At 34.0% G+C, this 23,189-nt stretch overlaps 2 protein-coding genes across 3 annotated transcripts in view; both read left to right on the top strand.

Annotated features, from left to right (window-relative positions):
- The window catches only part of LOC116412753 (B-cell receptor CD22-like), a 517,626-nt gene that overhangs the window by 258,170 nt on the left and 236,267 nt on the right, over nt 1-23,189 (top strand). For both annotated transcript variants that reach the window (XM_052891825.1, XM_052891826.1), the window contains one exon: nt 4,729-4,951. In XM_052891825.1, the coding sequence (XP_052747785.1) occupies nt 4,852-4,951 (100 nt within the window). In that variant the 5' untranslated portion in view covers nt 4,729-4,851. The remainder of the gene's footprint in view (nt 1-4,728; nt 4,952-23,189) is intronic.
- Nucleotides 21,203-22,817, top strand: LOC128200006 (uncharacterized). Its single transcript, XM_052891828.1, has one exon. It carries the CDS (start codon nt 21,415-21,417, stop codon nt 22,165-22,167), a length of 753 nt encoding a protein of 250 aa, XP_052747788.1. The 5' UTR covers nt 21,203-21,414; the 3' UTR covers nt 22,168-22,817.

Raw genomic sequence — 23,189 nt, 5'->3', positions numbered from 1 at the left:
GAAGGGACATATTAAAGTAAATGACGTCACAAAGTGTGATAAGTCCTCGTAGCAGATCAATTGACGATCGTTTCAAGTTCCTATTGTGTTTAGACAGGCCACTATTTGGAGTAGAATGTGTTATTACCGTTAAGTACATTAGTTTTGATACTGTAACGTTAGTGGGATTAACAATAATACAGTAACAACTATTTATTTATATATATATATATATATATATATATATATATATATATATATATATATATATATATATAATTAAAAAATTTATAGTATGTCATCGTCTTAGATATGAAATTAAACAACTCATTGTTGTAATTATGATTTACTTTTTTAACCGACTTCAAAAAGAAGGAGTCAATTCTCAATTCGGTTGTAATTTTTTTTTATCTTATAATGACATCAATTGTAAATCGATTTGGCAGGTATAATTATATATAAATTGTTTAAATATACAGACAGACAACAGATAAATTTGTAAAAATTATTATTTTAGAATCTATCGCTCTTATTAAGACCAGTCGTAATTTTTTTCTTAAATATCTCTCTTGTACAGACATTATTTAGTTCCATTTTTTTATATTAGTAAGACGAGTCTTCTTTCAAACGAATCGTACATATTTGTCTTAAATATATTATATTATATACTTAGATTATGTAAATAGAGCATCGAACCTCAAAAACGGGTCAACTTTTTGTCAGCTAATTGTCAAATTAGCTGATTCGTTTTTTTATCAGTATTCCATATACTTACGTATAAAATGTATATTGATGTATTATTTAATAAATAAAACAAGTGTTTACGCATTAAAAATACGCAGAAATATAAGACGAAATAAATATAGAAGTTATAAAGGAATCATTAATAACTTTTATCATATAAAATTGTACGAAAAGTTGACCCGTTTTTCTCGATGCATTTCTATGGAGACACCTATCTACATAAATCTAAGAGTATATACCTATTGATTTATAGGTATCTACAAGGCTTATAATTAAAATCAATTTCCAATTATGTAGCCTTCTGAAAGAATTACCATGTCAATCGAAAATGTCAAGATTTGTCAATGGATTCAAGAACATTCATACCAAAGTTTGGTAACATCTGCATTATCAAATAATTTTCAATATTCAGATTTTTTTTTATATAATTCTGTTTTCATTGGACTGATTTACTTCAAATTTTATACATGTTTCGAATTTCGAACAATATTTAAGTCGGATTTTTTTTTCTGGAACTTATCAATCGAAAATGTCATCAATTGACAATTGATTGATTGAAAAGCATTCATATTGAATTTACACAACGTCTGCATCTTATGTCTGAATTATCACTTTTAAAAAAAAAATGTGCAGAGTTTTTTAATTGTAATCCTTCAACATATCAGCCGGTAACTGACAACTGCTGAACATAAACTTTTCACCTATTATGCGGTTATTTCAGTAGTTGCCATGATTGGTAGGCGAATTAGCAACCACAGTTAGGCTTTAGTGATATTTTAAGAGGAAGGCAACTGCCCATCTCAGGACCATTAAGTTCTGTTAGTTGGTTTTTACGACTCTCACAGGAAAGGAAGGACTGGCCCTTTCTATGCTGGAATCGCACGGCAATCCTACTCGTTATTAGCATTATAAATGTGAAAGTGAGTTTGTTTGTTTATTTATTACATCACCAATCACTATTAAATTTAATATACACGTACTATGGGATGGAGAAGACTATTCTTTATCCCAGTTATGCAGACGAAGTTGCGGGTAAACGCTAGTCTCTGTTGTTTTTTTTAATAAATTTGACTCGTATTAAGTATAGTTATGCTCGGTTTTTAATTAGTACAAAATCTTATTAAGTATAATTAAAAAATATTACATAAAATTAATAAATATGGTTTTTGAATAAGTATGCGTATTGTATTGAATGTCAAATGGTATTCAAATAAGTTATTTATGTTGAGATTGTATCCAATTATATTTATATAAATTATCACGTATGTAATAGTTGTACAAGTATTAATTAAGGGGGAGAAGGGATTGTTAGTAATGCGGATTATCAGTTTCATTGCTAATAATATACCCTAACAGGTCGACCTCCCCGTGGTCTCCCCTGGAAACCATCGTGCTGAATTCCAAGTGTATTCATCATGATGGGCTAACTGACCTGCCTTTTCATCCTCACCTATCATCTATCACTGGTGCCTCGCTAGCGTATACCGATAGCGTAGGGCTACCATTCCATTATCATCCATTAAAAAAAAAAGTATTAATTAATTTATTACCTACTCCTATTAAAAAGTCCCTATCCGTAACAAGATCGGCAACAGCCAATCAGGGACGAGCGCTAGCCGGGAATGTGTGCTGACGTAACGTGGTATTCGAAATTTGAAATTTCAAAACAGTCCGCCGCGTTGTTCCGGCCACTGCGCATGATTTGTGTTACCATTAATCCCGTATAGAGCATCGATTGTGATCGATCGATGTAAATACCGCGAAAAATAATGTTGAGTTACACAATTTGTTTAATATAAACTTTTAATTTAATGTATATGGTAAAAAAATATATATTTATCGAAACTTTGTGATTTTATGATGAATGGATTACAATTATTGTGATTTGTGATTGATTGATGTAACCGCATAAAATAGTGTTGTAGTAAGACAATGTTTTAAATACCGATTTTCAATTAATTGTATAACAATAAAAATCTTTTTTATCGATACTTTGTGAATTTGTGATGAATGAATTTGGATTATTGTGATTTATTAACGCAAATGCAAAGAAAAAATATCGACGGAATATTGGCCTTTTTGGATAAAAGTATGCCTTTATTATGCCTAATTTTAAATATCATAATAGTAGATTTTTTTATTTAAGTTATTAATAAACTTGCATATGTTTTAATACAATTTTGTTGTTGTGTTGTAAACGTATTTATTTATATATTATAATGCATTCATGTACATATTATAGAGTTGTTACGATGTTTTTATAAAAAATACATGAAATCCTGTTTGGGTGTAGCAAAATTATATTTATAGGTAGCTAATATACATGCATTTATGTCAATTTAGATGTTCGATTACATTTAATTATTTTACATGTAATTGTTCGTTTTAAAATAGATTTGTCATGCAATAATTTCGATTTACATTGAATAAATAAACAAGAATTTTACACTATATTGTTTTACATTTATTATATTTATTACATTTATTAAACGTATTGTGCTGTTTGATATCGTAATATTAAAATTTTATTAACTAATATTTATTTTTCCTTATTTCCAACATTTTAATTAGTGACACAGTATATATTTTTTTAATTTAAAATATAATAAAATATTGTAATAAAGAACTTGGTTTACATCGCTAAATTTTATGTTTATATTTATATATTCAATAGTAATTTATTTGATACTGGCAATTACCGGCGGCTTCGCTCGCATATATATTAATATTTTCTGTTGTTATTTTTTTGGATGAGATTTATTAATAATAAGCCTTTCTTTTGTATTTATTACTTTTCTAACTGGTAATTTATTTATTTTACAATTTATTACATAAATTGTAAAATAAATAAATATTTTTATAGGACTGTTCAAAAAAAGAGTAAATATGTTTTCAGAATTTATGTGGCTGTATTTAGTCCACCATAACTTCTAAATGCTATAATAGATTTTGATATATGTGGTATCGATAGGATCCTTATATAATCACGAATGATAATCGTAGCAATTATCTCTCTCTTATTTTATTTTTTTTAATACAGAACCAAATGAACATATGAATGAAAACTCTTTATTGTTCCTTTAAAAAAATAATACGGATTGTAAAAATTAATAATATGTACAAAATCAAAATTCATACTTAATTATACATATATACTTAATTATATAAAAGCAACATAAAGTGACAACAATGGGCGGCCTTGTCGCTAAATATCGATCGCTTCCAAGCAACCTTATGTGGTTACTGTTTTATAAGACATAAATTATTATTCCTAAATTATTATTATTACGCCTCCCTCTTATGGGGAGTTTGCTCATAATTGCCACGCTTGGCAGGCAGGTTGGCAATCGCAGTCACGCTTTTGGAGATGTTTTAAGAGAAACGCTGCTACCCATCCTTCAACCATAAGTTCCCTTAGTTGCCTCTTACGACACCAATGGGAAAGGAAGGGGTGGTCTATTCTATGTTGTGACCTATACGTCTTTTTTTATACCACTGAGGTGTCAAACAAAAGTTTGCTCATAATTGCCACGCTTGGCAGGCAGGTTGGCAATCGCAGTCAGGCTTTTAGAGATGTTTTAAGAGAAACGCTGCTACCCATCCTTCAACCATAAGTTCCCTTAGTTGCCTCTTACGACACCAATGGGAAAGGAAGGGGTGGTCTATTCTATGTTGTGACCTATACGTCTTTTTTTATACCACTGAGGTGTCAAACAAGCATACGGCCCACCTGATGGTAAGCGGTTACCGTAGCCTGTAATACCAGGGGTATTACGCGCGCGTTGCCGACCCTGAAGAAATCACTTTACCCCATTTTTTAAGAACTCCATGCTGTAGTCTCTTGGGAAAACCTCGGCAGGGAGTTTATTCCATAACCTGAGTGTTCGTGGGAGAAAGCATCTCTGAGAACATATCTAAGAACAGATTGAATTTAGTTCACGTCTAATAAAAAAAAAATAGTTACATATATATATTGTTATAATAAAGTTAATTGTCTTGTTACAGGAACTGATCGCCGGTGGAATGGTGTTGACTGCAATCGAGTGAAACCGTAAAGTGCTAGTGATGTGCAAGTGCCATTTTAGTGCGGTGCATTATATCGATAAATACCGATAGTGTTGTGCCACGATGCTGCTCTCCCGGGCACAGTTCGTACCTTGTGTGTTTATGTGTCTGTTGCTACAATACTGCGTGGAAAGTCAACAGGAGATCCTTATAGAGGAGTCATGTGAGTATTGTTTTTATTATAAATAAATGTAAACATATTTTAATTAGATTAAGATTAATTAAAAATGTATTTATTCGACAAACATAACACAAGAAGAATTACAAAAGAGATTTATCGAACAAGAATGAGTAGAGATGTCAGTAGGAGCCGCCCTAGATGGACATATGTCGACCAAATAGTCGACGTCAATGGGATTCTCAGTCTCCATTACTAAAAATCCCTTTCCCCCCATATTTTCCGATTACATAGTTATTTACTATTTAATTTAGCTATTTAATTAAATATTGATTTAAAACAATTACCAATCTATGTTCATTGGTCGGGTTAATATAACAAAAGCTAACAGACAAACTCACTTAAATATATATAAATACTTATATTTAACTCTTTGCACTCGAGTTAACTATAAACTATAAATTCCTGGGGAGAAGAGATTAGTAATGGGCATTAGCAACTTATTTTCTAGTATCTAATCTAACCCTATAAGGTCGACCGCCACGCGGATACCATTGTGATTAATTTGTTGTTGAATTCGCCACGATCAGCTGACTGTTTTGTTTCATCCTCACCTATCATCCCTCACTGGTGCCCTGTGTATACCGTTCGCGCAGGCGGTGTTACTATTCCATTACCATCCATTACAATAAAAGTATCAAATGCAATAAATAAAACTATAAGTATCATAGGTTTGCCAGAAGGAGATTTTGTACAAAAGTTTTTTGCTTGGGTACCTCTGTCCCATTCGTGTTTCTACTTTGAAACAGTTGTGTTTGTATGGCTGTGTTTCGGTTTGAAAGATGGCATATGGCAGTGAATTTTCAGGGTATAGAGGAATTACATCTTAGTCCTCAGAAATGGCAACGCATGGAGGGTATCATGGGCGAAATAGTACACTCTCTTATGTCCATGGTACTGTTCATGTTTATAGGCGATTGTTATCACTTTCCATCAGGTGGCCCGTTAGCTTGTTTGCCATTCTAAGTTGCATAAAAAAACCTATTGTTTATATTTTATGGTTAAATATAATATCTATCTAAATTCAATCATACCATACGCTCCAAGATGGCGGATAACCTTTTCTCTTAACGGCCTTTGTCCAATACCTTATTTGTTCGTAATTTAAAAATATACCGCCATTGTTTTCGTACAATTGAATAAAGTGCGTTATCATGAATAATACCTGCGAGGTTAATTAAGAAAACAAAGGAACATCATAAGAGCTAATCACATCGACTCGTTCAAGCACACACCACATGGTGAGCTAAGCTAAGCGAATTTAATTTCGATTAGTTTAAAAAAAAAAAGAACAAAAAGAAAAAAGTAACCTATGTCTTCCAGGAGTAGAAAATGTTGTAGATAGTGGATTGTACATTTTGAGTTGTATTTATGTATTTATGACAAACATACAGCTTTAAAAAACTCATAAGACAATTACGCAATTAAATATTACATCAGTCTCCAATAAAATTTGCATAGATGAAGGCATACAGACATAAAGAAATACTATTATTGAAAATTAAAGCTTAATGCTTTATTTTTTAAACGCATTTTAATTTATTAATCCTTTTAATGCCATTGATTTTTACTCATATCTACTTAAAAATGCCAAAGAAATCTTTGTCGTATTGATGTCATTTACCCTTGTCTCTAAAAAAACTGTATCTCCTCCAAAAGTTATCCAAATTTAGTATTTTTTGCAATGCTCACGAGCGCGATGGCGCTCGTCGGCATTCAAAGGGTTAATATTAATAAAAATACCAAATTATGACAGAGAAACTAAATTCGTTGCTTACAACTTATGACAAGAGAGTAAAAAAAGGTCATGGCGCAGCGTTGCCACACATAGGAGAAAAATATAAAAAAAAATATTAATAAACTATTAGGGTTGCCAATACCGTATATGTAATTAAATAATAATTGGTTAAGCGCTTAAAGTACCAAGGGGTGACATACAAACCCACATTCATATTTAGAATATTTTTCTGGGTGAGCATAATGGGAGACTATAAAGCTCACCTAGTTAGATCAAATAAATGTTACAAAGGATTTCTAAAGTGAGATTTTTTTTTCATCTATTTTTATAACTATTTCATGTAATTACATCCCTAATTCTGATCAGATTTATATAATTAATTTTGTAATCGAGAGATTTTTTTTTTTATGCAACTTAGAATAGCAAACAATCTGCCGGCCCACCTGATGAAAAGTGGTACCCGTCACCTATAGACATGAACTGTACCATGGGCATAACAGAGTAAACTGTTTCGCCCATGATAACCCCCATGCGTTGCCATTCCTGAGGACTCAGGTGTTATTCCTCTGTACCCTGTAAATTCACTGCCATATCCCACCCTTCAAACCGAAACACAGCCATGCAAACACAACTGCTTCACGATATAAACACGAATGGAACAGAGGAACCAAAGCAAACGACTTTTGTACAAAGCCTGCCTCTGGTTACTTTTCTATTAATGCCATAACAATTAGTTGACGTTTGAAGCTGCCGTTTTCCTTTGTGCAGCAAAACGTACTTGTCATAGGTTAGTTAGTTTATTGCAAACTGCAGAGCTAACACAATGCCAGTTAAACTAACTGTCGCTCTTTGTGCGGGAGTTAAGAGAGGTTTCCGTTCGCAACACTCCGTTAAAAAGCACTTATTGATCCGACATAGTGGCCAACCGTTGATACTAGAACATTCTCTATTCGATTGATCGCATTCAAGGAGATAACATGATCTCTGTGTTCACTCGGAATGATGTGGTCACATGTCGTGCTGTAATAAAGGATTTTCTCCCTCAAATGCTCAGACTGTGGAATGAGCTCCCTGCCGAGGGTTTCCCTAAAGACTACAATATGGGTTTCTTCTAAAAGTATATATTAAGGATTTTCAGGGTCGGCAACGCACACTTGACACCCCTAATGTTGCAGGCATCCGTAGGTTTACCATCAGATGGGTTGTATACATGTTTGCTACTATTGTGGTATTAAAAAAAAACATCGTCTAGTGTCTCTTTTTTTTATACAACTTAGAATGGCAAACAAGCTGACGGCCCACCTGATTGAAAGTGGTAACCGTCGCCTATAGACATGAGCAGTCAGTACCGTGGACATAACAGAGTATACTGTTTCGCCCATGATACCCCCAATGCGTTGCCATTCCCGAGGACTCAGGTGTTATTCCTCTGTACCAAGTAATTTCACCCCATATCCCACCTTTCAAACCGAAACACAACCATGCAAACACAACTGTTTCACGGTTGAAACACGAGTGGGACAAAGGTACCCAACTCCCTACTGGTAAAATTCAGTCTCATTATTACAATTTTCATTTACACTGAATTTTCAATGTAAGACCAGATAATTTAATTTGCATATCTGTACTTAGTTCGCAAAGTTATCTAAGCTAAACTCTTTTAGGTTTGCTTAGCGTAGCTCTCAGTGTGGTCAATGTTTTATATCACGGGGTTCTTATAACGCGACGCAGCAAATTAAAACACTCCCCCATGGCGTCGTAATTAGAGTTACTGACACGTGCCATGGTGGTCACGTGACTCCTTGTGCAGCGTTCAGTAATGGTTAGCGACTTGCTCCAGTACCGGATCGAGTACTCGATCACGACTAAATAAATGTCAGTTTGAGTCGAAATTCACACGGTCCCTAGAGAAATCGTCGTGGTTAATTTCTGGAAAACTTGTCACAATCATCTAACTGATCTGACACATATCTTCACCTGTCGTCTCTCGCTGACACCTCGCCAACATAAATTACGCATATATACCTACTTTCAAATTGCTCGCATAGAAATGTTATCAAAATCAGTTGAGTAAATTTAGTTTTTAAACCAAAATAATTGATTTTTCCAAGATTGAAGGCGGTTTTTTTTTGTGATGCAAATTACTGAATCAACATAACCGATTTTGAAAAATCTACTTGTATTATTTTTAACGCGATGAAATTTATTATTGTATTATTAAGTCTCAGTGTGTATTTAATATATATATAGTTAGTGTATTTAGTATATTATAGTTAGTAATGCAATGGCAATAGACTGGTCACATAGCTCGAAGAACCAACAACCGATGAGGAAGAAAGGTTCTTGAGTGACGACCCAGTACGGGCAGACGCAGTGTAGGACGACACCCCAAATTAGATGGAGTGACAACCTCGAGTGGTTGATGGGTGATAATGGTATGATAACCCCGCCAGCGCTAACGGGATACGCTGGCGGAGCACCAGTGAAGGGTGATAGATGAGAATGAAAACAGGCCAGTTAGCCCATCATGATGAATTAATCAGGAATTAACCATGATAGTTTCCAGGAAGAACCGCGAGGAGGTCGACCTGGTTGGGTATATTGCTAGCAATGGGATTCTCAGTAATTTCTAACAATCCCTTTCCCCCCTGTTATTAAGTATTGTGCAATAATATACGACATCGCTTTCAAATGTTGTGACACTATTGCCCTCCAACACTCAGCCACTGCCTACGTCTTGACCAGGTCAGCGGTTCACCCACGTATTTCCCCAAACGAAGTCACACCTTCATATTTTATATTAGAATCAGTGAATTTATTATTTCGATTCTCTGATTAAGTTGAAATCGCATCGAGCTGGATTTATTACTGCCTTCATTGTAATATCCATTGATTCTTGATTTGATTTATTGTACTTAACTGTATACTTAATATAGGTTTAAATACAAAAAAAATGTTTGTGAATAAAACCCCGTTTACACGAATCAATTTCTATTTTTATATTTATATATATGTATGTATATAACTATGTAACTGTGAATTTATCGCGTAACTAAGATATGTATACTCTGTTATGTCCATGGTACTACTCATGTGTATAGGCGACGGTTACCACTTTCCATCAGGTGGGCCATCAGCTTGTTTGCCATTCTAAGTTGTATAAAAAAAATGTATTCTTTTTTATTTTATATAAGTGACACCCCAAAAATAACAAACAAATTCACTTTCACTTTTATAGTATTAGTAAAGTTTCTTATGGCAGTAAAATTACAAGCAACATAAAAGAGCATGGTACATAATTCCATCCTCATGAGGGTCATAGCGCTGTTCATGTCTATGGACGATTCTTTAAAATTGGAGTAAAGAGGATTCTTCAGGGCCGGCAACGCGCGCGTAATACCCCTGGTATTGCAGGCGTTCATAGGCTACGGTAACCGCTTACCATCAGGTAGGCTGTATGCTTGTTTGCCACCTCAGTGGTATAAAAAAACGGTTTTTGCTTTCGGTCAGTTTATTTTCCATTAAAATTTACTTTAAAACAATTACTAATTCCTTGTAAAAACGCCTTCGACGTTATAACGGTGTAATAGTGTTAGTGAGCACGCATACGATTTCCTTATTTTAAAGTTACAAGTTGATTAGATTAACTTAATTGTTTTAATTAATATCTTATGTCGTGATTAAAGGAAATGTAATTTACCAGAGGGAGACTTTGTACAAAAGTCGATTGCTTGGGTACCTCTGTCCCATTCGTGTTTCAACCGTGAAGCAGTTGTTTGCATGGCTGTGTTTCGGTTTGAAGGGTGGGATATAGCGTGAATTTACTGGGTACAGAGTACTCCCTCTGGTAGTAGTAGTAAATATACTTTTATACACACGAAAAACATTATTTCCTTCCTTCTCTATAGTCGGCTACAAATATAACGCGTGCCAAGCTCATGGCGCTAGTTAATCATTATTTAAAGGCATTAAGATGCAATTAACAGCCCCTCCACCATCAATTCTAAGTACGAAACGGTGTCTTATTATCATTAAATCATACTTTAATAACTTTACAACATCGTTGGGCCACTTAATGTGGAATTATTAAAAGTTTTCTTACGATAAACAATAACAAGATGGTGGATAAAGGGTTGGGCGTTGAAATAGCTTAATTAGCCGTTTTAAAATAGCCGTTAAAAATAGCTATGCATTATCGTATCTGCATATTGTTATTAGGGTTTTTTTTAATGGGTGATAATGGAATGGTAACCCCACCCGCGCTATCGGTATACACAGTCGGGGCACCAGTAAAGGATGATAGGTGAGGATGAAGCAGGTCAGTTAGCCCATCGTGACGAATTCAAAAAGAATTGTTCACATTGGTTTTCAGGGGAAACCACGTGGAGGTCGATCTAATAGGGCATATTGCTAGCAATGGGACTATCAAACTCCATTGCTAACAATCCTTTTCCCCCTGTTATTAGGGTTGGAAACGCGCGCGTGACATCTTTAATGTTACTTGTGTTATAGGCTACGGTAACCTCGTTTACTATCAGACGAGCCGTATGCTTGTTTGCCGCCATATTTGTATAAAAAAATTAATGACTGAAGCAGGTTCTCAACTCGGTTGTACTATTTTTGTTATTTGTCACCTCATAACTCCGCCAGTTATAAACCGATTTGGATAATTCTTTTTTTATCCGAATAGATATACTTATAGATTACTGTGAGAGAAATTTTACCAGAATCGGTTCAGTAGTTTAGACTGAAGCAAAAAGTACAATTAAAAAACAAATAAAAGGAATGGCCCGTCCCGGCGTCGCACAGTTGGACATTTTTAACATTTCCATTCACTGCTCTGCTCCTATTGATCGTAGCGTGATGAAAAGTATACTATAACCTGCCCAGGAGTATGAAGAATAATTGTACCAAGTTTCGTTAAAATCCGTCGAGTAGTTTTTGTTTCTATAACGAACGTACAGGCAGACAGACACAAATTTTACTGATTGCATTTTTGGCATCAGTATCGATCACTAATCACCCGCTGATAGTTATTTTGGAAATATATTTCATGTACAGAATTGACCTCTCTACAGATTTATTTTAAGTATAGATAATTACTTTTCTGAAGCTAAGTATTAAATATCAAACGAGTGAAATCTAGTTTCTTCTAATTTAGTATATTTTTAATGGGTAAATATGGAATGATAACCTCAAACACACAATTGGTTTATTCTAATAAGGTACTAGTGAATGAAATATATTGACCTCTCTACAGATGTATTATAAGTATAGATTTTTTTAGGAAGCGATATAGAAATATCGTCTTATAATTTCGCTTTGTTTTCTCTCGTACAATGAATATTATCGTTCAATATTTCAACGAAGTCACACATGTCGAAACGACAACGTCATTTTGATTGACATTAGTCGGGGTAATGACTTATGAAAATCATTGACGCGTGGGTTATCATGATGGTGTTATTTTCATATAGAAATTCATGTTTGTGCCTTTTGCTACTTATTAAATTGAAATGTCCAAATTTACCAGAGGGAGACTTTGTACAAAAGTCGATTGCTTGGGTACCTCTGTCCCATTCGTGATTCAACCGTGAAGCAGTTGTGTTTTTGCATGGCTGTGTTTCGGTTTGAAGAGTGGGATATAGCGTGAATTTACTGGGTACAGAGGAATAACACCTGAGTCCTCGGGAATGGCAACGCATGGGGGGTATCATAGGCGAAACAGTATAGTTTATATTTAATTATTTTAATAAATAAAATTATTTTTGCGCATAAAAAAAGGTGCAGAATTTATAACACAAAATAAATATAGAAGTTATAAAAAAACTACTCATGAGAAAATTAAATTGTAGTAAAAACAAAAAGAGAAAATAAATTTTGATTATTAAGTATACGTGTCGTTATAATAATAAAAGAGAAAATAAACCAAAACTATTTTTGTGTTAGTAAATTATTATTTAAACGTGCCGTGTGGTCCCGCCGTAGAATGGGGCACCCCGTCCTTTCCCATGAAATCTTAAGACGCGACTAAAGAAATTTTTAGTGGTCGTGGGTTGGGCAGTAGCGTCCCTCTTAAAATATCACCAAAGCCTAATTGCATACCAACTCGCCAAGCATGGCAACTACTGGCAAAACCCCTTTATGGGGGAGGCATACTGCAATAGACAGTTAACGCCTAAAAAATTAAGTAATTACTTCATCATCATATCGATGATGAAGAAATTACTTCTATGTGTATTACTTCTATATAAATGATTCTTTTCTCTTTTTTCTGTAATCCTCCCAAGAACACTCAGGTTGTGGAATGAGCTCCCTGCCGAGGTTTTCCCAAGAGACTACAGCATGGGGTTCTTCAAAAGGGGGGTAAAGAGGTCGGCAACGCGCGCGTAAGACCTCTGGTATTGCAGATGTTCATAGGCTACGGTAACCACTTACCATCAGGTGCGCCGTATGCTTGTTTCCCACCTCAGTGGTAAAAAAAAAATATTCTTCGTATTAAACCCAAAAGAAATTATTTAGGTTACGGCCAGAACATTTTGTCTTTGTTACGTAAAATATCCTGGTTAGGCGAACAAGATACAGTCGGTTTTTGGTTACTCGCTGGCCTCTTTATTCAAGTTCACTCTAATTTGACACCTACACAATTAGTAAATAAGTGTTTTATTCGATCAACGTGTTTTTCTATACTATTTTTAGGTAGTACCCTACCCATGTGTGGGTAACTTCGCAGTACCGATTAACCGGTATTAACCGGTATTACGTACAAAATTGATTTCGTTTCCGCGTTATAATTAAGTTTAGACGCTCTCACATTTCTCTCTCTCGTTTTTTGATCCCTCTAACATTTTTGGGTACCAAATAGAATTTGTTAAATTAATCCTCCTGTATCTACAAAGGCTATTCAGATTTTAATTTATTGACAGAGATTTGCGTTAAATATGGCGATTTCCTTTGCCATTTCAAATCGCGATTTGAAATCGCCGACGACATTTACAATTGTGGGTTTTTTGGAGTTATCTAGATGAAAAAGGAAGAAAGGGTCTCGGTATGGGCATTTTGGAATTTAATTCCACTGTGATTTGAATTTGTCTGCAAAATTAAGGGTCGAAAATATAATCGTGATTTTGGATCGTTTTTATCTGCGAAACTTATTAAAGGATAAATTTTATCCCTTAATCCGTTTGTTTGTAAAATATATAAGTACAATTTATATTTTATTTATTCATTAGTACATGTATGTGTACAAGGCGGAGTTAATGCTATAAAAGCATTCTCTCCCAGTCAACCGTTCAATCATACATTCTTTGTTTAGTTCTTCTCGAACTGAATATGTGCTTTATAATCGTCTATTTTTAACCTACTTCAAAAAGAATGGGGTTTTTGATTGAGTTGTATTTTTTTTATGTCACTCGGTAATCAATTTACAACTTATGAGGTGTTACCTCATAACTCCGTCAAACAAAAACCAATTTACAAAATTCTTTTCTTGTTTGAAAGGATATGCTTACAGATTGATGCCATAGAAATTTTATCAAAATAGATTTAATAGGTTTTATATTAATAATAATAAATTCTTTAATAAAGGTAACCATGATCCACAAAATTTTAACAATATATATATTCTTTATTGCACTTAAACAATACATGCGACGATTAGTTTAACAACTTGTTAGCCAAGGAGGACTTATCTCTGAAAGAGATCTATTCCAGCCAACCCAGTGTAGTTATGTAAGTGTTATGCTTTATTGAAATAAATTTTCATTCATTCATTTATTCATTTATCTCCTTAATAAGTACTTAATCACTAAAAGTCTAGATAATTTCATCGTAAACTACAAATATCTACTAATCTTGAAGAGAGCTTAGTCTGAATTCGTCTAATATTTCATGGGATTCCCAGCAAACGTTACTGCAAATCGACTCTATACTTTTGGGTCGCCATTATAAAATTATGCACAGAAAAATGATCTCTATTACTATTAGTGTAGGGTCTACCAAATACGAAAACTAGTCCGTTATTATTTAATCTCCTGGACTACCGCCAGAGCGCGCTTTAGAAATGGCAAAGCGTTTATTATTCATAAGGTTTTCTGAATTGTATAAACCGGTTTATTTAGGTTTAGGTTTTGTGTTTAGTTACTATTCGATTTTTTTTGTGATATTTTTTTTTAAACGACTTCTAAAAGAAGGTTCTCAAGTCGTTTCTTTTATTTTTGTTACTTCATAATTTCGTCAGTTGTAAATTTATTTGTAAATTCTTGATTATGTAAAAACATATATGTACTTACAGATTAGTCCCGTAGAAATTTTATCAAAATCGGTTCAGTAATTTAGATTTTAAAACAAAATAGTTAAGTGTATTTTTGTGAATCACAGTCTTAATTTGATTAATCACTAGTTATACATACCCTCGTTTTCTTTAGTTTTTTCTTTAATGGGTAAAGATTGAATGGTCACTCCACCTGTGCGGATGATGGGTGATCATGGAAGCAGGCCAATTATTAACACGATGATTTCCCAAAAAATACGCGTGGAGGTCGATCTGATAGAGTACATTGTTAGCAATTACTTATAGACCCAAATACTAACACTCTCCCCCCTCCCATTTTCTATAGTTAAAATTTCTTTCTTAACAAAAAAATATCCTGAAAGAAGCAGCAATAAGAACAGTGATAAGTAGCAAGGCTTTTACAACAAGGGGGAAATATAATTTTTAATAGAAGGGACAAAAGTATTTTCGGGGCTGCGCCAACTTTGATTAAACTTACACGATCTCGGCCACAGTTGGGCGAAGTTTTAATTAAATTAGTGATCTTGAAGTTTATACGGACATATTTTTGTTAAGAATTTTTATTTATAGCGAAAGGAGTTCACCGTTTTGTTCGTTCATTCATGGCTTTTTAAGACATGGAAATCCCATAGAATAGATTATGCGATGCCATCTAGTGTTAAACTAAGCAGAGCTCACTTTATGAATACTAGATAACTGTTATTTAAATAAACTTAAACCGTCCAGCTATCTGAACGAGTGGCGGACTTCCACCGTGCGTTTGTCAACGAACTTGAATGGTTGTGCGTTTGTCCACGCACAACCACTCTTTGGAATCAACTTCCAGCAGCAGTATTTCCGAACCGATACGACAGCATAACCTTCAAGAAAAGAGCACATTCCTTTTTAAAAGGCCGGCAGCACACCTGCAATGCCGTTGGTGTTGTGGGTGATCATGGACGGCGGTAGTCACTTACCATCAAGGGAACCGCATGCTCGTTTGCCCCCTGTGTGTTGTAAAAAACATTTTTTTTAATGCATGTAAAACAAAGAAAAAAGTATAGAAAAAGAAAAGATATGCATGTATACATAGAAAATACCATCAATCTATTAGCAGTTTACTCTGAACATAGTCCATAAGGGGAGTTTCGCCAATAGTTGCCACGCTTGGCAGGCGGACTTTTGGTGATGTTTTAAGAGGGACGCTGCTGCCCATCCCTCCCCCTTTAAGTTCCCTTAATTGCCTTCATTGTCGTGTAGATCCTGGCATAGAATAGGTCACCCCTTCCTTTCCCATGGATATCGTAAGAGGCGACTAAGAGATCTCATGGTGGAGGGATGGGCGGTAGAGTCCCTTTTAAAACATCGCCAAAAGCTAAACTGCGGTTTGGCAACCGCAGAGTATGGATAATTGCAAGTTACCACATTACGATAAACGTAAGTTACGCGAGTTCGTAAACTCGCGTAAAAGATATTAATGTTTTTTATTTCGACATATTTAAATACATATATATTTAATTATACTGTACAATAATAAACATGTTCAGACAGACACATCAAGCAAAGTTTTAAGTGTTAAAGTTTGTAATGAACTTGAGTATTTGAATTTATTTTGATCTTTAAACAAAATTAAACTAATTAAGTGAGTAGTTTTTGTGTTTGAACAAAGTTACGAGTTTTATATTGGACATAAATGTTTTTATTGCAACATTACTGCTTTCAATAGAGTTTTAACAAATTAATATTGAAATAAAATTTGAATAATTAATTTTATTAACGTCTGCAAACATTTTTATTAATGAGTACGTACCAATTAATACGTTTTATTACTTACCAACTTTTACAAATATATGTTCACTAACTGAGATAAAAAATACTAGCCTATGTCCTTCTCCATCCCTTATAGTACTTGTGTACTAAATTTCACCATGATTGGTTTACCCGTTTAGCCGCAAAAAGGTAACAAACAAATAAACTTAATTTCACCTTTATGATAGTAATTGGCTAAGACGTTACACGAGGTTACAACGTGACAAACAAGCTTGGTTTCCTATACTATTGTTATTAATACAATAAATGCAAAAATTTTAAACAATGAATGAATAGATGGCTGCGTAGATAAATGTTTGTTACTGTTTCGTGGAAAAACTACTGAACGGATTTGAATGAAATTTAATATATGGATAGGTTATATCCTAACTTAGCAAATAGGATACTTTATATAATTGAATATAATTTTATCAGAGGGAGACTTTGTACAAAAGTCGTTTGCTTGGGTACTTCTGTCCTGTTCGTGTTTCTACCGTGAAGCAGTTGTGTTTGCATAGCTGTGTTTCGGTTTGAAGGGTGGGATATGGCAGTGAATTTACAGGGTACAGAGAAATAACACCCGAGTCCTCAGGAATGGCAACGCATGGGGGTATCGTGGGCGATACAGTATACTCTGTTATGTCCATGGTACTGCTCATGTCTATAGACGACGGTTACCACTTTCCATCAGGTGTGCCGTCAGCTTGTTTGCCATTCTAAGTTGTATAACAAAAATACATATTTCTTCTTGGATTATTATATAGATTTTGTATCTAAAATACATACATAGATATTGGTATATATTACCCCTTCCTAAAAGTATGTTTGTACGATGTTTAGTTTTTATAAATAAAAGGGTCAGTTTTCGAAATCCGAAACTAAAACGCAGTATAATTAAATATATATAATATCTATAGGTAGGTGTTTTAACCTACGTTATAAATTAACTAGCTCGTATAGACGTCTTTCTGTCAAAAAATATTGAAGTGTTCGAATTGACAGCTAGGATCATTTTGTACGAGATGTAGAAAAATGGGGTTTTTATCTTTTTCCACCGGCAATATTTCTTATATTTTTGCTTTATAGGAACTTTCTCGGAACTCGAAAAAAAAAAACATTGACGTATTGATCAAACCGTATTAGAGTTTTGCGCATAGCAACATTAACAGCGATTTTTTTATTTGTATTTATATGAAACTGAGTTTGTTTTCCTATTGGTATGTGTCTTTTCCTATATTCATCATGTAATTTGGCATACATAATGGAAAAGCAAATGGAGTGCGTTTTATTTCGATTATGCCGACTAAGTTATGGACACAGCATTTATTAATAAATAGCATCTTCCAATGAATTTGAAATAACAGTTACGAAATTCAAATTTCAAAAAAGTAAACGTACTATGATTTGGTAGGTTTTTGTCGTATAATATGCCAGCTGACGTGATTTCAGTTATTAGAAATACAGATGATATAAGAAACATTACAAAAATCTCTTCGAATCTATGTCACAGCGTAAGAAAGGAGTTCAGACTATTATTGTTTTTTTTTTTTATACCACTGAGGTGGCAAACAAGCATACGGCCCACCTGATGGTAAGCGGTTACCGTAGCCTATGAACGCCTGCAATACCAGAGGTATTACGCGCGCGTTGTATTAATGGAAGAAATGTTTAAAAAAAGAAGTGCATATATTTTTCCCGCCAATTCTCACAAATATGGCGGCGGCACAGAACAAGCGACACATTCAATTTTAATAATTCTCACACGTGTGATTTACGTCGTACGCTTCCTACTAAAATAAATTATGATGTTGCGTTTTACGCACATATTTAGTGGCTGTAAATTAGAAATACGACTTTCCGGTCGCTAAGTTGTGGTTATTGCTTTTTGGCATAATTTTCTTTATTTCATACTATGCAACAATTTATGTCATACTTACTATTTGTACAGTATAAATATAACTAACTTTCTTCCGAAACATCGTACAGTAGAATCTCCATTATCCGATCATCGATTATCCGTATATTCGATTATCCGGACTTATTCTGCACGGCTCTAATTACTAATTTAGAAATGGGTTTATGTATGAATTGGTTAAAAATAGGTATTATGTAGGTTTATAGCTCCTAATGTTTTTCATATCATCTAAATAACATATATAAAATCCTTTACATAATAAAAAAAAAATCGTGATTCACTGTTCCCAAAGGTTGACTGGTAGAGAATGCTACTAGCATTAAGTCCGCCTTTTGTACCTTATTTTATTTTGGTCAATAAAGTTATTTAAATAAAATAAAAAAAATATAAATTTAATTATGGTTTGATTTCACTTTAAAATTGATTATCCGGATTTTCTATTATACGGAATCCTCCTGGTTTTGTATGATTCGGATAATCGATATTATATTATATATGAATTTTGAAAGGAGGTAGCCACTTTTAAAAATTGTGTATCGAGATAAAACATCCATAAGATTCGGAATTAAACATCCAATTTTATGCAACAGTTTATGCTTGATGCCGGAACAAACATACAGACAGATAGACAGACAAAAATAGCATGTGCGTTGTCAAAAGCATACGGCTCATCTGATGATGAGTACTCAAAACATTGGAAGAATTGCAGGTATGGTGCCGACCTTAAGTTTATATTTTGTTTTGTTTTATTAAGAAAGTAACTGGCTGCAAACCAGTTACTTTCTTAATAAAACAAAACAAAGTCTGTGCGTGCAGTTGTACACATTAGACTGTGACATTCGCAGCATCAGCTGAGCCAGCCTCTTTTGCCTAGTACAAGAAATGATAAGATTGTATATATAGATTGTCTACGTTAACATGGCACGTCGCTCCAACTTTCACTTCAATGTGTGTGATACAAACACAGACGCGGTGCTCTGTTTGTGTTTGTAAGGAAATGTCTTCAGTAGCGGTTCGGCCAGAGGAGTATTATACTCCTTGATCCAAGCATTGTAAATGTTTTTTCTTACACATTTTTAATTCTTTGGATTTTGGAGGGGCGTGTCAAGTAATCATAGACAGTTTATACTTGTAGCACTTTAACATTTTTTTTTCTATTAAGCAGTAATACCAGCCCCATTACTATCATTACTATCAATATGTCAGGTCGACCTCCCCATGGTCCCCCCAGGAAACCATCGTGCTGAATTCCAGGTGTATTCATCGCGATGGGCTACCTGTCTTTTTATTCTCACCTATTAACCCTCACTGGTGCTCCGCCAGCATACACTATTAGCGCAAGTGGATATACCATTTCATTATCATCTATTAAAAGAAAGACTGCAAAAAATATTATCAATATAGGTTCAAAGTTAGTGACAAGACCGTGTAAAGAAAAATATGAAACAATTGAAATTCCCATTACCTATGGTAAGTCGCTAAAAACCGTAAAAAACCGTAAAACAGAAAAATGTTCATATTAAAGAAGTGGCAAGGAGAGGATAAAACATTTTTAATGCAAGCATATAATGCTGGGGGCGAAGGAGGCTCGTTACAATGTAATGTGCCATTTCCACTGGCCCATACTCCAAATATGTCTTTGTTTTGCCCAAGCCAATATCAGCCGTAACGCTCAGTGTGTACAGTTCAAATTGGAATGGGGAATATGACAGTGAATTTGAATTCCGGATAGAAATTGGAGCTATCTGTGCCGGTGTAGCAAATTAATTTCATTGTTCGGGACGAAAGTGTCTTTTATTCAGTTACGCCGCTTTTCCTCCATTAAAAATACATAAAATGTTGGCCAAGGTTCAGTTACCTAGTGTTCCTTATTACAATGTGTCACTTTTCCTTTTAAAAGTTTAATGATGTCGAATTTTATTCGGGAGTGGGTGTCACAGTATATACTGTGACACCCATGACATGTATTATTCTTTGCTTCCTGATAATTTTGTTGACACTAAGAGTAAGCAATCATCAAGATTAAACCCAAAAGTTTGTGAGTTTTTAATTTTTTATTTACTCGCCAGTGATATGGCACACCGTTATCAAAACAAATTCGAGTGACGGTGATAGGCTCGTCCCTTACTAGGTAGTAGTAAAATGCCTCTGACAACTCTATTAAGTAATATATATATATATATATATATATATATATATATATATATATATATTACTTAATAGAGTATATATATAGTATATAGTTATAATCTTGAATATTAATCATCAATCAATCTATACGGCATTGAATATGGCAGTGAATTTACTGGGTACAGAGGAATAACATCTGAGTCCTCAGGAATGGCAACGCATGCTAATAGTTTAATAGTAGTTAGTAAACTAGGATTTGGATGTTTAAATCGTTTATATAAATTTATATGTAAATAAATATAATTTATAAATAAAGTTCCTTTTTTTTTATTGAACTTAATTTTCCAAATCGATTTATAATTTCTTTTTTTGGCGGTAGATCTAAATAAAAGTAACATAGTGCTCCCATTTGAATTTATTATTAAAATTAAAAAAAGTGTGATTTTTTTAATTTTTTATTTAAATTATATAAGTTTATTATTCCAATAACCTTCACAAGTGTTTGTGTAGCTTTACATGCACTAGTTACAATATATTCTGCATTGTCCTGTTGGTTTCACACTCAATCACACTGACATAAGAAAATGGCAAACTATACAGATATTCTTGAGACACAACATGCTCTTGAGGCCACTGTGCTTGACAAGATATCACGCTTCGAAGCACAATTGAAGGCTGAAGTTCCACAAACCAGCAATTCTATGACGAAGCTTGATGAGGAGTTCCAGGAGTTCAAGTCTCATGTGCATTCTGTACTTGGTTTGCTACAGCAACAGATTGCAGCAGTCGCTGGAGTGCTTGATAATATTGAGATGAGACATCGTAGGAAGTACCTTCTGTTCAATGGGATTCCTGAAGATATTAATCCTACATTAGAAGACTTCATAGTTCAAATCCTGAGAGACAGGTTCGAATTCAAAGAATTGAGCAAGAAGATGATTGCAGTCTGTCACCGGCTTGGTAAACCAGTTGAAGGCAAATGTAGGCCGGTATTACTACGATTCACTGAGCCGACTCTAAAGTCTGATGTCTGGAGAAAGAAGACAGCTCTCAAAGGTACCTCTTATTCTATGGCAGAGTTTCTCACACGCCACAGGCAGAGTCTGTTTATGCTCGCACGTAAGCGCCTTGGCACCAGGAGATGCTGGACTACTGACGGCAATGTCATAGTCAAGTTATCGGATGGCACTATTCAGAGGGTTTTCACAAATAAGGACTTGGATCATTTCGTCCCTGGTAACGCCGAGACCCCAGCCATTGTGAGTCAGGCGTCACCTACATCAGGCACCTCGGAGGCTCGTACAAAATCCAAACGTAGCGGCAGAACAAAGAAATAATTTAACGAAGTACTTTTATTTTAATCACTTCATTCTGTTTGTAACTAGGAACATTTTACTCTATATTTTTTGTCTTTCAGTTTTGTTATCTTGTTTGCCCAGCACCTAGGTTAAAATCCTGTTATTGTGTTGTCCATAAGTACTCATAACTAATATTATGATTACACCTCCCACTAAATTATCAAAATAGAAATTACTAATTATTAAAAAACCTCTTTATTTACAAATATATTGGAATGCCACTTTACGTTGACATATTATTGTAGCTGACATTTATTTGGTAATTGTCAACTGTCATATAGACAGCATGTGTACCATAGATAAGTTCTGAAAGTTAGAGATCTTAGCATTACCTAATGTAGTTGTATACAGTTGGCATATTAATTTTGCTAAATTTCTTGGCACTTTTAGAAAATGACAACTGTTATGGAGTTGTTTTTGGGGAGGGGGTTATAATCTATTAATCTGCATATGCAGTGATTGTTTGTTGTAACACAATATTTATTGAAGTATTTTTATTTATATCTTTATGCCTAGTTAGTATTTCTTATGTGTGATTATTGTTATCAATACTTTTTTATTTCTTTTTAGCCTGTAATATCTAGTTTAATTTATTCTCAAACCACACAACCGGCAGGACGTGCAGTTAATACTATAAACTTTAATTTTTATTATATTTATTTATTTATTTATTTATTTATTTATAGCAAGGCAACAGATTACAAATTAATACATTTATAAAATAAATATTACATGAAACGGCATTAAATTTGCACTCCAATAACTGCTCTGCATAACATTCGATATTATATACATTAAAAGAATGACGGCTATAAATTTAAAGTAACAAATTGGCAGCCTTAATGTAACATTGCAAGGATTGTTGGAAGATATCAAGGTCCTTGCATACATTGTTATATTTTCTGCACATGCGGATAATTGGATTGTGATACGATACATTATTATTACAAATCGGTATATAAAATAATTTTTGTATTCTTTTATTACCTGTACGAAATGAA

Source organism: Galleria mellonella, unplaced genomic scaffold, assembly GCF_026898425.1.
Source record: "Galleria mellonella isolate WM207_F2 unplaced genomic scaffold, CSIRO_AGI_GalMel_v1 utg146, whole genome shotgun sequence".
NCBI classification, from domain to species: Eukaryota; Metazoa; Arthropoda; class Insecta; order Lepidoptera; family Pyralidae; genus Galleria; species Galleria mellonella.
Note: the sequence above shows the minus strand (reverse complement) of the source record. Positions and strands in the feature narration are given on the sequence as shown.

What these genes read in the sequence shown, in the direction of transcription:
- LOC128200006 (XM_052891828.1), top strand. Translation starts at nt 21,415, where the DNA reads ATGGCAAACTATACAGATATTCTTGAGACACAACATGCTCTTGAGGCC.